A 16590-nucleotide genomic window follows, 5' to 3' on the forward strand; every position below is an offset into this window, starting at 1 on the left:
CCTTATCTTTCCAGAGACTTCTCCACACAAAACTCGGATTAGAGCCTAAATTTGCATCCAAAAAGCGAGGAGTTTGGAAAGTACCTTACTTTGAAGAATCTGGATACTAGAGAGGCGGGATTAGACAACAACTTCCAGCCCTATTTTAGCTACCATATCCAAGTTAAAGGCCCTAAAATCATTTTATATAGTATAACATGTTAATTTTTTTTCATTTAGTAATTTTTCTTGCTCTGATTCAGCCATGTCGCTTGTTTGACGACTCTTTTGTGTGGTGGAGAAATCCTTCCGGTTTCACGGTGAGTAACGCTTATGATACCATTATGATGTTTGAGTTACCGATCCCTCCGTTGGAGAATTCTTTTTCTTCTCTTTTCTCTAGTTTATGGAAGACTAAGGATCCTAGTAGAATTCACCTTTTCGGTTGGAGATTGATTTGGAATAGACTTCCTACGAAAGCGGAGTTGGCAAAGCGTGGAATTTTAGTAGCGCCTCACTTGTTGATGTATCCTTTATGTAATCGGGTTAATGAGGAATTGGAACATATTTTTCTTCATTAACACATTGTTAGAACTTGGTGGACTGATTTGTCTATTTGGCTTGGTATAGATGACGCGCTGTTGACCGAAACAATTTTGGAACGACTTTCTTCATTGGATTCGACTTGTAAGTCTTCTTTTCATTTGGAAATAGGTTGGTTCTTTGGCTTGATTTTTTGTTAGGTTGTTTGAAAGTGTATGAATGCAATCATTTTTAAGGATACTATTTTGTCTACCTTTGATGGGATGGGATGGGATTAATCAAGTTTATCTCTTAGGAATGGTTTTTGATTTTTTTAAGGAGAAACCTAGTTGTACTTAGCCTGATTGGTGTGTCGATCCGAGACCTTTTCTTAGGTGAGGTGGTGGTTTTTTGGTTTTTTAGGCGGTTGCTTCCATGTGGGGTTTTTATGTTTTTCTTTATGTTCTTGTACTCTTGGGTTAAGCACCCCTAGTGCTTATTAATATATCCCTTTGATTATCAAAAAAAAAAAATTTCTTATTTTTCAAGATACTAAATTTTGCATAATTAATCATTGGACTAACAATTTATACACATATTAATATTACCACACCAGACTGTCATACCCCAAAATTTGCCCTCCTCTATGCATCTCCAATGGCTCAAGGTTCAAAGGTTTATTCAAGTCACTCTCTCCTAATCGAAGGTTCAAATTAGGGTTTTTTAAGGAGAAAGTCAACTCAACTTTGACTGGTCATAACTTTCACATGGAGCATCAAAAATTTCTCAACCAAAGCCTATTTTGAAGGAAATTTGATTCTCTAAAATTTTGTCTCTCACAAGCCAAGTCCAGAAATTCTTCATTTGAGAGATATGGTCAAAGAGATTATAGGTCCCTTAGAAAAGTCAACAAAAACACCTTTTGGGTCAAAGCTCATAACTTGAGCATGGAAGCTTCAACTGAGATGAAACCAAAAAGGTCATTTAGAGGACTCTTTGAGCTTTCTAAAAAGTCCTAGAATGCATTCATATGATTAAAATGGAGGGAGATACGATGCGCATAAGTTGAGCGATTTTCAAGATATGCATGAAACCCTAACTGCACAAATTTTGCATTTTTGGATTAATGGGCCTAAGGTTTTGATAACAAACATTCTTATGACCTAAAAAATGACTTATAAGGCCATCCTCATATTTTTGTTATTTTCACCTATATTTATTTAAATTTTATTCGATTAAAAGGTGGATAAATTAAATAAAATATGAAAATAATAGAATTAATCCACATGTGTCAAATTTCTATCTTTTGAAGGCCCAAATAATATGATAAGAGTTCCAAGAAATCATTGGTACAAAATATGGAGAGAAATTGGCTTGAAATAGAAAGATTTAAGATATACTTGAAACAAATTGCAATCTCACTAATAAGTCAAAACCCAAGCCCAAACTTAACCCTAATTCAAGTGATATATATGTTTAATAATAAGGAGAAGAGGGGGGGACGGAAATTGAGAGAAAAGAAACTAGGGTTCAAAGTTGCAAGAGAAGTCACAAACTAGGGCAAGAGGGATTTTCTTCCACGGCCAAGATCAACAAGTCCAGGGTACTGAATCACGCTCCTGAGGTTGTTAGGTACTATTCCCGGTCATTCTTGAGGCTCACAACATACCAGAACGAACCAGCTCGAAGTGCACCATTTGTAAGGACTTTCGTACTTCCAAACTCCCTATTCAAGCATCATGGATTGATTTCAGGCATACAGGTACGTTCATGGAGATGTTTAGGTTTGTTTAAAACTTTCGTTTTTGAGTTTATGTGCCTGGATCCAAGCCTGCCATTGTTAGGGCATCAAGAGCAATCTTTTTCGTTTTCATAGATGCAGGTCATATCCATCCAAACTAACCCATCCATTGAAATCACAAGGGTCTAATTAGGGGATCTGGGTTGATATGTTGCGTTGTTGTGCCATGTTTCTTCGCGTTTCAAAATTGCAGGTAGAAGGAGAAGAACCTGCGGAAAAATCCGCAGGTAAATGCATAGCAATTATCGCAGATAAATCTGCAGGAGCGGAGGTAGAAGATGATTACGTGGACCGAGGGTTCTTTGACCAACGGCGTGGCAAGCTTTGGTTTGGCAGTCAGCAGGCTACGTTCTCTCTCTTGTTCCAATTGGCGGGTCAAAGTCCACCTACTTTGCGATTGGCCATCCCAAGGAACGCATGGGTCCAGCTTTGACCTATCCTATTAACTTGTTTTTTCTTATATATATTCTTTTTGAGAGATTGTTAAACAGAAAAACGCGGCTGGTCTAATGTCCAGGGTGAAGTAATGTGTTGGAACTGCAAGGACGTGGGTTCGACCCTAGTCTCCTGCAATTCCTTTCTTCATTTTTTCTATAAGTGACATGGCCTCCTGATTCAGTGCTACGCTTTTACACACATCTACGTTGCGCCCTCGTTATCAGCCGTAGTATCTCCAATAATCCAGATCTAACGCATCAAAACGGAAGGCATACCTTGCACCTTCAAGGCTAGCCATACAGAATCAGCACCCAGGTTTTTCTTAATTGTTTTTATTTATTTATTTGTTTAATGGTGTAATTAAATTAATATATTTTTATAGTATATAATTTAATTGTTAAATTAAATTAATAATATGATTAAATTAGGATTATGATACATAATTAGAATAAGGGTTTAGAATTATTTTATCCCGATTATTCGATTATGTCGATTTTTGATTTAATTAGTTTTAACTATTAAATTATAAAAACCCTAGCAAGGTTACATGCCTTAGGGTTTGTCCAATCCCATTGCCATTTGGCAAAACATTAATTCTTGAATAATTCTCTCCTCGATCCGACTAAAGCTATTAGTCGCATTAGACGAGAGATAAAAGAATAAAACATGAGATTTAATTATCAAATTAAAATACATTTAATTTGTTGCCCGCGACGATCGAATCTATCGATCTGAGTAGCCAGCAATGCCCCATTAATCTGTTAGCTATACTGATCAAATCTATTGATCATCGTATCTAACAGTGCCATATCAAATCAGGGTTGTATGCCAAACCTCTAAAACACACTAAACCACGATACTACGGATTTTCATCCTTTTTCAATCAGGCAACTCAAAATGCCTTTCAAATCAAATTCAAAGCTATGATAGGCCATTTAAAAAGCCTTCAAATATATCAATTCAAATTCTAAGGCGTACAACCCTGTGCCCGAACTACGTTGACTCTGATTCTCCCTAAGGAGATACGTAGGCACTTGGATAACCAAGGCGAGTCCCCCTCCCTAAAATCTCAATTTTTCCCCTATTCACTTTCTTAGCTATTAAAACCGCAATATTTTAACCATAAAACTGTTACCCTAGATTCAAAGCCAATAGGAAAGGGTTGAGGGTGCCTAACACCTTCCCTCGACCTGATTATAATAACTTACCCAGATTTCTTAACTTTGTAGGGTTTCCTATTCGCCCTTCAGAATAGGTGGCGACTCTAAAAGCTAATTTTTAGGGCAGGTTGCTACAGCTGGCGACTCTGCTGGGGACAAATCATCAATGGTGAATTATTATGCTCCTAAGGCTTGGCAGGATTTTGGTTTTTGGCAAACTTTTTTAGGTTTTTGGCGAACTTTTTTAGGGTTTGGCAAATTTGCCAAAATTAGGGTTTTGAATTAGGGTTTTGGATTAGGGTTTAGGTTTTATTTCTTTCCCTTTATATTTAATATTTAAATTTTTATTTAAATATTTATTTGCAATTTCTATGGTTTATGGTTTTTATATAAATATATAAATTGTTTAATTTTATTTATTTATTTATTTACAATTTAATTTGTTTATAGCGATTTTAATTAAATATTTGATTATTTGAATATTTGTTATTTTTATTGCATTTTTGGGTTGTACATATAATTACTGTTAAGCCTAAGCGTGGGAATTATAATTAAGACCAGAGGGGAACTACATCGCCTACGAGTCTTGTTATAATTCCACTCAGAGTGGGTTGAATATCCGGAAAGGTCTGATACGAGGCTTGACCTTGTTGAGGGCTGGACTTGGTATTTAGCTGATCTCTCTGGGAACCTACCCCTAAAACTCGAACCTCATGGATAAATGAGTTGTTCTAAAATCCAAAGAGACAAAAAGTCTCGGCGGCTACGAACGACCCCGTGAGACCTTCTAGAACATACCAATGGGAAGGGTAGGCACCCTAAGCCGTTACGTCGAACCTATGAACCTAGGGCTTATGTGCTTACATGCTTATTATATATGTCAATTTATATACTGCAAATGTCTTGCGTTTAATTTTTACAGGTATTTCTATGTGTTCCCTAGCCTGTAGGGATTATATTTCTAAAAACGCATCCTTCATACGAAGAACATCTTTGTTAGCATACGTCAATTGGCCTCTCGATGGCCATGCGATCAGTGACTGTCTTGAACGGTCACCCTGTGCTTTCATCTACGCGCTCCCTAGCCTATATGGACTTTCCTTTTATATCTTTGTGTTTTACAACTACGAGTCCTTCCCACGAAGGACATCTTTATTTACGCACGTCAATTGGCCTCTCGATGGCCATGCGATCCAGTGACTACTTTGAACAGTCACCATGTGCTAACATCTACGCGTTCCCTAGCCGGTAGGGATCCTACTTCAAAAAAAAATCACATCCCTCATACGAAAGACAACTTCATTAGCATGCGTTCGATTGGCCTCTCGATGGCTATGAGATCTAGTGACTGTCCTGAACGGTCACTCCATGCTTATTCCCGCGCACCCCCTAACTTGTAGGGTTTTGGATTTCCATCTGTACATCTTTCATCCCTAGCTTGTAGGGATTTCACTTCATCCGATATCCTCCTTATATAGGTTGTGTTCCGCATAGAGAACCTTCCTACTAAGGACAACTTCATTGGTACACGTCGAATGACCTCTCGATGGCCATGAGACTTGGTGACTGTCTTGAACGGTCACCAGCCACTACCTTCTGCATATTCCCTAATCTAAGGGATTTCCATTGGCGTGTCGTAACATCTATCTCGCAAGAATTTCAATAGGGTCTAATGTCGCCTCTAAGGCTATCCCTAGGATTACACATCACACGCCTGCATTGCATACACGGAGTTATAAAAAAAAGGGAGTCTCTCGCATACGCATGCATTTTCATTTTCATGCATTCATACATTTACATTCGCCTCTTCACCCGCATCCACCCGTTTCGTGCTAGCCGATTTCCCGAGACCCGCAGAGAAAAATCCAAAGGATCATAAACTATGGAGAAAGGAGGGTCAATTATTGGGAGTGAGCCTGGTCCTACAAAGGAAATAGAGGATGCCTTTCATCGTGCCAGCCACGTGTCCATGCCTTGTCATAACAGGATCATCATCGAGCAAGGATTAGTTCAACAAAGAAGTTCCCTCATAGATACACTCAAGATGTATCTAGTCATAAAGGGGTTCATCTTAGAACATATCAAACTTACAAGGACGCTCTACGATAACCTGGGGGAAAGGATTAGTCCAACTGGGGGCAATATCCTGAACAAAGATGCATAAATACGATGGAGAGAAGGCGACGTATGTTAACTCCACACCAAGGGGCAAAAGGGTCATAGGTTCTCTCTATCCATCTACAAACTCTGGAGGTTACGAACGGTGTGATACTATCCTTAGAAAAAGCAAAAGAGGTTCAGTCAAAGGAAACTCATGAAGTTCCGATACGACGAAAACCCACCGCTAACAATCTATTCCCGACAGGTCTGACGTGCCCAAGGAGAATTCGAGGTTACCCTTTACTTCTACAAGCCCATGAACTAAGGAGTAAAACAAGTTCGACGGATTTACAAAAGAGATTGTCCCTAGGATCAATAGGTGTTTATCATGTCAGAATTTCGACCCTTACGATTGCTAAGTGTTACTCAAGATAAAAGTTGTACCTTCGGATTAGCAATTCTAATGAGATAACCATGCAAGTTTTGAAATCAATTCATTTCGCTCACTATTACGACTTTCCAGTCGCACACTTCTATTTTTAGGATTATTAACAAACTTAAGGGAGAATGACGAATACAAATAACTAAGTCCAGCTAAACATATGCTTTCAAGGTAAGACCGAACCGAGGATGTACAGGCATTGTTTCAATTCCCAAACAGTGGAGATATAAGGATGTTAATCCCTCGTTACCCCCTCGAGCCAGGAGTTGGAGCTTGTTTTTGATTTTCAAATAAACCTTGATTTTAACCAGGGGCAGGGTAGATTTCAATTAATTCAATGGTGTATTTTGGTTGTCAAGAGAGTCAATCAATCCAAGCAAAGGTTCAAGCATAAGCAAGCAAAGTTTCAAGCATATTTTCTTCCTCGCGTTCATCCAAGATTGAGGAAGCAATGGAGGTAACATTCACAACATCTTCTTCCTCATTACATCATTCGAGATCGAGGAAGTGTCAAAGTCGAAGCTTACAAATCAAAATCAACATGGCAGTCACAACATTCAATATCCAAGGATCAAATCTCAAAAGGAGCTTTTAAAAGAAAAACGCCCGCTAAGTCAAAATGGAGAATTTCATAAAAGAAAACAAAATGACTTAGGCAAAAAATTAGGGCATCCCGATGGATCAAATTCAAAGGAATTGATTCATGCAAAAATAAGGGATAAAAACAAAACAAAGGAAAATACAAAGGATATACTTGTGACTGCTAAATCATCGAAGCTTCTCATCTATGCTTGGATCTTTACAACATTTTTTCATCAATGCTAGGATCTCTACTAAGGCTTCTGCTCAACATCGAAACTGAAACGATTCTCTTGCAAACAAAGCACATTCATTGAATTAGGAGAATTTTTAGGATCTGGAGAACATCAAGGAGAAAGGGGTGGGATAAATAAATTTTGAGCCTTATATCCATTGTTTCTTAAAACCGTGAACCAGGCCAAATTACAACATTCAAAAGTCCTAATTGAGGCAAGGTTAACTACGAAAGCATATTAAGCAGGATTTTGTTATACTGACTCCTAGGTTTGTTAAAACTATTTCTAATCACTACGCTTCTTCAAGCATTCACTTCTAATCACCCTGTCCTAATTCATAACGGACTTCGATTTCAAAACTTGCATACGCATCGCATTGTAGTTACTTCTCAAAAGATACAACGTCATATACAAATATACACTTAGCATCGAAGAGATCTCGAAATTGGTTTAATCAAAGGCGATATTTCTAATAAAGACTCTGGAATGGGGGGAATCACATCTAGGGGGTTCTCCTAAACAGGGGCAGAAACTCAAAGATCACAGGGGCATACAAGCAAAAATCCTATTAACTAGGGGCATTCCTCCTAAGGTTCAATCGACTTGGGGCACACCTCAAAGCAATAACAAACAGGGGCATGTCAAATATGGGAGGAATTCAAATTCAAAGGATAGAACACTACGGATAGCCCTCCATATCCTGGAGATCAAGAGCATACCCTTCAGTCTAAACGTCGAAACATATGACAAGATTATTTCTTAGGACACTTCCTCCATATCTTGGAGATCACAGGCATCTTTTTTCCGCTAAACATTGGGGCATTGGATATCAAATCCATAAGGCAAGCAATTCAAAGGATAAAGGTGTGGAGAACCTCAAAAGGCTAAAGGTGTGGAGAATCTCCAAAGGTTAAGGGTGTGGAGAACCTCAAGAGGCTAAAGGTGTGGAGAATCTCCAAAGGTTAAGGGTGTGGAGAACCTCAAAAGGTTAAAGACATGGAGAACTTCGAAAATAATCAAAAGGCGTGGAGTAATTCAAAGGGTCAAATCAGAGCAAGACGCACAGCAAAAGGAAAATGGCGTTCTCACACTTTACAAACGTCCAAGAAATCCTTTCTCCTAACTACGATCTGCAAGTTCAAAAGGAGATATTGGGACGTCACGCTAGCATCCAACAACCATCCAGCATTAGCAAACTATATACGCCTCTGGTTATCAACAACCCGACATTGGAGCATCATGCAATTACATGCAAACCATGCATTACATACATTGGTTGATACATTACACCATGCCTTTTTAGGTAGTCTTCTTTAAGACAATTCACTATCCTTTCTAGGAACCTTTTCAGGTAGTCTTCTTTAAGACAAGCCTTACGATCCCTTTTGGGAACCTTTTCAAACAGTCTTCTTTAAGACAAACCTTATGATCCTTTTCAGGAACCTCTTCAGGTAGTCTTTGTTAAGACATTCCAAGAACCTTTCTAGGTAATCTCATAAGACATTCCTTGTCTAAGAACCTCTCTAGGTAATATTCTCTAAGACAATTATCGCCATTTCCAAGAACCTCTTTAGGTAGTCTTTTTCAAGACACTCTTTTCTAAAAACCTGTCTAGGTAATCTTCTCTAGGACAATCATCGTCATTTCCAAAAACCTTTTTAGGTAGCCCTCTTCAGGACATTCTTTTTCTAAGTACCTTTTTAGGTAGCCTTCTTTAAGACAATTTGTCATCCTTTTCGGGAACCTCTTCAGGTGGTCTTCTTTAAGACATTCTACGAACCTTTCTAGGTGGTCTTTTCTAAGACATTCATCGTCCTTTCTAAGAACCTTTTTAGGTAGCCTTTTTTAAGACATCTTTCAACCTTTGTAGGTAGTCTTTTTAAGACATTTTTCAGCCTCTCCAGGTGGCCTTCTTTAAGACAAATTTCTATCCTTTCTAGGAACCTTTTCAGGTAATCTTCTTTAAGACATTACTTTCCTAAGAACCTTTTTAGGTAGTCTTCTTTAAGACAAATCCTACGATCCTTTCTAAGAACCTTTTCAGGTAGTCTTCTTTAAGACAAATCTTATCTTTCCTAAAAAGAAACTTTCCAGGTAGTCTTCTTTAAGACATTCCTTATCCTTTGCTAAAAAAAAAACCTTTCAGGTAGTCTTCTCTAAGACAAATTTTATCCTTTCTAAGAACCTCTTCAGGTAGTCTTCTTTAAGACAAATTTTCATATCCATTCCAAAAACCTTTTCAGGTAGTCTTATAGAAGACATTACTTCGTTCCACTCATCAGTCAACATATACATAAGCATTACCCACATACATAAACATCACCAAGCCTACATAAGCATAGCCATGGTGTAGGGGAAAACACGGATTAAACAGGTTCAATAAGGAGATAAAATCTCAGGATTGACATCAGCATCAGCATACATACATGCGCATTAACATATGCATATCATCTAGTGCATTCAAATACTACAAAAGCCCAGTTTCCAACCCTCGTGTTGTGATAGGTGTATTTTCCGACCCTCGAGTCGTAAGTTTCTAACCCTCGTGTTATGATAGGTGTATTTTCCGACCCTCGAGTCGTAAGTTTCCAACCCTCGTGTTGTGATAGGTGCGTTTCCCCGACCCTCGAGTCGTGAATATTTGACATGCTATTTTCTCCGACCCTCGAGTCGTGAGTCTCCAAACAGGTGAATCTTTTTCATGCAGGTACGCTTGTCAGAATCATGGCAGGTAATTCCTAATGGTGCAGGTAAACTTGTCCAAACCAGGGAAAGTGATCCTAATGGTGCAGGTGAAATTTGTCCGAACCAGGGAAAATGATCCAAATGGTGTAGGTGAAATTTGTCCGAGCCAGGGCAAATTATCCTAATGGTGCAGGTGAGTTTTCTATAACCCTAGCAAATTATCCTAATGGTGCAGGTGAGTTTGCGATAACCCTCGCAAATAATCCTATTGGTGCAGGTGAGTTTGCGATAACCCTCGCAAAATTATCCTAATGGTGCAGGTGAGTTTGCGATAACCCTCGCAAATGATCCTATTGGTGTAGGTGAGTTTGCGATAACCCTCGCAAATGATCCTATTGGTGCAGGTGAGTTTGCTATAACCCTAGCAAATGATCCTATTGGTGCAGGTAAGTTTTCCATAACCCTAGCAAATTATCCTAATGGTGCAGGTGAGCTTATTAGAATCATAACAAGTGATCCCTCTTACAAGTCCTCGCTATGTAAGACTCAGGCTTTAGCAGGACGGTTCTTTTCTCTCACGCTCGAGCACAAGGTTTTACAAAAGGTTTCTTTAATTGGGTTTATCACGTGAGTCCCTCGGCAGTGATATTCTCCAAAACATCATCAATAACAAACAAATGTTTTATCTTTCTTTTCAGAATTACTAACATACTTCAATTAACATAACTAACAATCATGCATCATTCAACTAACATACTTCATTCATACATAGTGCATATACATACATGGCTCTCATTTATTTTGAGAAGCTCACTGCATCATACATCACATGCATCATAACATCGCATAAAATTCAGGTTGCCTTTTCAGGCCATGCTACAATCAAAGCACCCGGTTCCTTCCAAAAAGAATCTGCTTCACATTACAAAAAATGGTATTTACCTTGGATGGCATCTTTAAGCCCATCTCCCACGGAAATTCTTCCCGACAAATACAAATTTCAGGGCATTTCAGTGTCCAATCATCTTCTACCTTTAGATCACGATAGGCAAACGTGCCTATCTGACTCTTCAGGTTTAAGAAGATTGAACAGGGGCAGCTGTCATACCCCAAAATTTGCCGTCCTCTATGCATCTCCAATGGCTCAAGGTTCAAAGGTTTATTCAAGTCACTCTCTCCTAATCGAAGGTTCAAATTAGGGTTTTTTAAGGAGAAAGTCAACTCAACTTTGACTGGTCATAACTTTCACATGGAGCATCAAAAATTTCCCAACCAAAGCCTATTTTGAAGGAAATTTGATTCTCTACAATTTTGTCTCTCACAAGCCAAGTCCGGAAATTCTTCATTTGAGAGATATGGTCAAAGAGATTATAGGTCCCTTAGAAAAGTCAACAAAAACACCTTTTGGGTCAAAGCTCATAACTTGAGCATGGAAGCTTCAACTGAGATGAAACCAAAAAGGTCATTTAGAGGACTCTTTGAGCTTTATAAAAAGTCCTAGAATGCATTCATATGATTAAAATGGAGGGAGATACGATGCGCATAAGTTGAGCGATTTTCAAGATATGCATGAAACCCTAACTGCACAAATTTTGCATTTTTGGATTAATGGGCCTAAGGTTTTGATTGCAAACATTCTTATGACCTAAAAAATGACTTATAAGGCCATCCTCATATTTTTGTTATTTTCACCTATATTTATTTAAATTTTATTCGATTAAAAGGTGGATAAATTAAATAAAATATGAAAGTAATAGAATTAATCCACATGTGTCAAATTTCTATCTTTTGAAGGCCCAAATAATATGATAAGAGTGCCAAGAAATCATTGGTACAAAATATGGAGAGAAATTGGCTTGAAATAGAAAGATTTAAGATATACTTGAAACAAATTGCAATCTCACTAATAAGTCAAAACCCAAGCCCAAACTTAACCCTAATTCAAGTGATATATATGTTTAATAATAAGGAGAAGAGGGGGGGGGGGGCGGAAATTGAGAGAAAAGAAACTAGGGTTCAAAGTTGCAAGAGAAGTCACAAACTAGGGCAAGAGGGATTTTCTTCCACGGCCAAGATCAACAAGTCCAAGGTACTGAATCACGCTCCTGAGGTTGTTAGGTACTATTCCCGATCATTCTTGAGGCTCACAACATACCAGAACGAACCAGCTCGAAGTGCACCATTTGTAAGGACTTTCATACTTCCAAACTCCCTATTCAAGCATCAGGGATTGATTTCAGGCATACAGGTACGTTCATGGAGATGTTTAGGTTTGTTTTAAACTTTCGTTTTTGAGTTTATGTGCCTGGATCCAAGCCTGCCATTGTTAGGGCATCAAGAGCAATCTTTTTCATTTTCATAGATGCAGGTCATATCCATCCAAACTAACCCATCCATTGAAATCACAAGGGTCTAATTAGGGGATCTGGGTTGATATGTTGCGTTGTTGTGCCATGTTTCTTCGCGTTTCAAAATTGCAGGTAGAAGGAGAAGAACCTGCGGAAAAATCCGCAGGTAAATGCATAACAATTATCGCAGATAAATCCGCAGGAGCGGAGGTAGAAGATGATTACGTGGACCGAGGGTTCTTTGACCAACGGCGTGGCAAGCTTTGGTTTGGCAGTCAGCAGGCTACGTTCTCTCTCTTGTTCCAATTGGCGGGTCAAAGTCCACCTACTTTGCGATTGGCCATCCCAAGGAACGCGTGGGTCCAGCTTTGACCTATCCTATTAACTTGTTTTTTCTTATATATTCTTTTTGAGAGATTGTTAAACAGAAAAACGCTGCTGGTCTAGTGGCCAAGGTGAAGTAATGTGTTGGAACTGCAAGGACGTGGGTTCGACCCTAGTCTCCTGCAATTCCTTTCTTCATTTTCTCTATAAGTGACATGGCCTCCTGATTCAGTGCTACGCTTTCACACACATCTACGTTGCGCCCTCGTTATCAGCCGTAGGATCTCCAATAATCCAGATCTAACGCATCAAAACGGAAGGCATACCATGCACCTTCAAGGCTAGCCATACAGAATCAGCACCCAGGTTTTTCTTAATTGTTTTTTATTTATTTATTTGTTTAATGGTGTAATTAAATTAATATATTTTTATAGTATATTATTTAATTGTTAAATTAAATTAATAATATGATTAAATTAGGATTATGATACATAATTAGAATCAGGGTTTAGAATTATTTTATCCCGATTATTCGATTATGTCGATTTTTGATTTAATTAGTTTTAACTATTAAATCATAAAACCCTAGCAAGGTTACATGCCTTAGGGTTTGTCCAATCCCATTGCCATTTGGCAAAACATTAATTCTTGAATAATTCTCTCCTCGATCCGACTAAAGCTATTAGTCGCATTAGACGAGAGATAAAAGAATAAAACATGATATTTAATTATCAAATTAAAATACATTTAATTTGCTGCCCGCGACGATCGAATCTATCGATCTGAGTAACCAGCAATGCCCCATTAATCTGTTAGCTATACTAATCAAATCTATTGATCATCGCATTTAACAGTGCCATATCAAATCAGGGTTGTATGCCAAGCCTCTAAAACACACTAAACCACGATACTACGGATTTTCATTCTTTTTCAATCAGGCAACTCAAAATGCCTTTCAAATCAAATTCAAAGCTACGATAGGCTATTCAAAAAGCCTTCAAACATATCAATTCAAATTCTAAGGCGTACAACCCTGTGCCCGAACTACGTTGACTCTGATTCTCCCTAAGGAGATACGTAGGCACTTGGATAACCAAGGCGAGTCCCCCTCCCTAAAATCTCAATTTTTCCCCTATTCACTTTCTTAGCTATTAAAACCGCAATATTTTAGCCATAAAACTGTTACCCTAGATTCAAAGCCAATAGGAAAGGGTTGAGGGTGCCTAACACCTTCCCTCGACCTGATTATAATAACTTACCCAGATTTTTTAACTTCGTAGGGTTTCCTATTCGCCCTTCAGAATAGGTGGCGACTCTAAAAGCTAATTTTTAGGGGAGGTTGCTACACAGACAACATATGATTTAAATATGTAATTATAAGTGAGAACAATCATTATCTTATACGTCAGCTGACAATTTATACACATTTTAAAAATACCACATCAGACAACATATGATTTGAATATATGTTTATAAATGAGTTTAATAGGAATATGTTTGACCTAATCACAATTCTAATATGGTATCAGAACTTAGTTTAAGATCCGATGAACGACACACATGTTTTAGTTATAGAACCACCTACCACATTTATTTAAATTTTATTATTTAATTTTTAGAAACATTTTTGCACACAATTATTGGTTGATTTTAAAAAATAAAAAGAAAAGATTAAGAAGCGAAAAATATAATACTAAAAAGTAAAAGAAAAGGATGTAAAGACATACTAGGATTTATATTGGTTTGACCTTAAACTTCACGGTTTAATCCAGTCTCCAAGAGTTTTCCCTTGAGATTTCCACTAAACAACTTTATCTTTTACACCAGAATGAGTCCAACAACCTTCCTCGCAACAAGAATTTTCATAGATTTACTTTGCAACCTCAATGTCGACTATAAGTATGCAAGAGATATATGCTTTGGAATTACAATTACAGCTCGAAATGATTAAGAAACTGAATTAACAACTCTCACTATAAGTCTCTCTCTCCATATATATATATATATATATATATATATATATATATATATATATATATATATATATATATATATATATATATATATATATATATATATATATATATATATATATATATATATAGGGAGCATATCAAGTGAGAGCATTTTTAAATGAGAGATGAGAGGAAGAAATATCAACCATTGGATTCATCAAGAGAGTAAGAGAAGAATGTGCACTCATAATATTTGTGCTTTGAAAGAATGTGTAACTCGGTTTTTTCTGTGAACTGACTCCTCTTTTTTTATTTTTTATTTTATTTCCGCAGAGCAAAAAATGTTTGGTTGCGAATTTTTTTTTTGCAAGAGTCGCCACCGACTTTTATTTTATCCAATTATATTAGGAAAGATATAAAAGAACAGGAAAGACCTTTTGACAGATTTTGGGTTCGAAGAACTGAAAATTTTGTTTGAATAGTTATTTTTAAAATGTGATTTTAGGTATCTTATCTATTTATGGGAGAAAAATTTGGATATCAAAATTTTAAAAAATCACTTAATTTTGAAGCTATTTCAAATAGATTTTCATAAAAATCAGTTTTAAAATATAATTTTTTTGAAAAAATTACGATTTTTACTAAATTTTAATCTTCAATAATGTATGTTTATATTATTAGATGTCAAAATTAGTGTTTTATTTTAGAAAAAACAAATATAGAAAAACTTGTAATATTTTGAAAACAAATTTTGGAAAATCTATTTTCAAAAATACAAAAAATAAATCAATTTTTTAAAACTGAAACAAACGGGGCCTATAATAACTTCATTATCCAAAAATCAATTTTATTATCTTTAGTCATGACTGCAACATGTGCAAAATTAGGTTAAAAACACATGAATATGGTGATCAAAACTTTTGAATTTATTTTAAACACATGAATATGTGCATTTAAACTTATTTTAAACAAGATTTGAACTCTAGAATTTTTTTGTTAACATTTCAGGGTGTCCCTCAACTCATCAAATGACTGATCGGGTCTTCTTCATTTTTTTTCCTCAAATGAACAAGTTATTAAATTAATGAATTTCACATGTATAATACTAATATCCCAAAAAAAACAAACATTAATACAAAAAAAACAACTCATCTATGATCCATCCATATAGTTTATATATTATCGTACATATCAAAAGATAACATTACATAAAAAACAAAAACATTACATTTAGCCCCAAAAAAGGCTAAATGGAAGACTCGATTTCCCATGTAATGCAGTGGCGGTACAAGAACCTTGTCCTTAAAGTACCCAAAATCTATCATTTAAGTTAGACTTATAACACTATTACCTAGAGCTATAAACTCTATAATATTAAACTCATCTTATGTATATTCTGCCTCTCTCTCTCTTTCTCTATTATATTGATTAAATTAAACCCAAAGAGCTCCAGCTTTTTTAAGCATTGGAATCAAAGTGCGGTTGAGATGAAGACTCATGACTTGATTGGCTCCACCAATAAGCTCACCACCAATGAAAACAGTTGGAACAGATGGAGAAGAACCAAGTCTTGAAAGTGCTTGCTTAATCTCTCTCCCTCTTGATATCTCATCAAGTTCATAAACTGCTGGATTCACACCAAAGTCACAAAAAAGTGTCTTTATGGTATGACTCATGCAACATGAACTCTTGCTGAATATTACAACTGGCCTCTCTGAAACCATCTTTGTTACTCTCTCCATTGTGATACAAAGGTTGATATGTGAGGAATGTGTATAGTTTTAATTGAAGTTTTTGAGCTGTGTTGATGAGATAAGCTAAATGTGGCATGCATTATATAGAGGATTTAAAGGGAATAAAATTAAGCCTTGTTGGGAAATAAAAACGTAGAAAAGTGAAGAATATTTGCGTCTCTATTGAAAATCGGTAAAGGGAATAAATTAAGTATACTTTCCGCAACTAGCCAACAAACTATTCTTTATCCATGCACGTGTACGAAAACAAAGTATATATGACAATTC

At 36.7% G+C, this 16590-nt stretch overlaps 1 protein-coding gene across 1 annotated transcript; it reads right to left on the reverse strand.

Annotated features, from left to right (window-relative positions):
* Nucleotides 1-15724: 15724 nt before the first annotated feature.
* LOC131603188 (monothiol glutaredoxin-S2-like) lies at nucleotides 15725-16362 on the reverse strand. Its single transcript, XM_058875466.1, has one exon. It carries the CDS (start codon nucleotides 16309-16311, stop codon nucleotides 16003-16005), a length of 309 nt encoding a protein of 102 aa, XP_058731449.1. The 5' UTR covers nucleotides 16312-16362; the 3' UTR covers nucleotides 15725-16002.
* Nucleotides 16363-16590: the final 228 nt, after the last annotated feature.

Source organism: Vicia villosa, linkage group LG1 (assembly GCF_029867415.1).
Source record: "Vicia villosa cultivar HV-30 ecotype Madison, WI linkage group LG1, Vvil1.0, whole genome shotgun sequence".
Classification (NCBI taxonomy): Eukaryota; Viridiplantae; Streptophyta; class Magnoliopsida; order Fabales; family Fabaceae; genus Vicia; species Vicia villosa.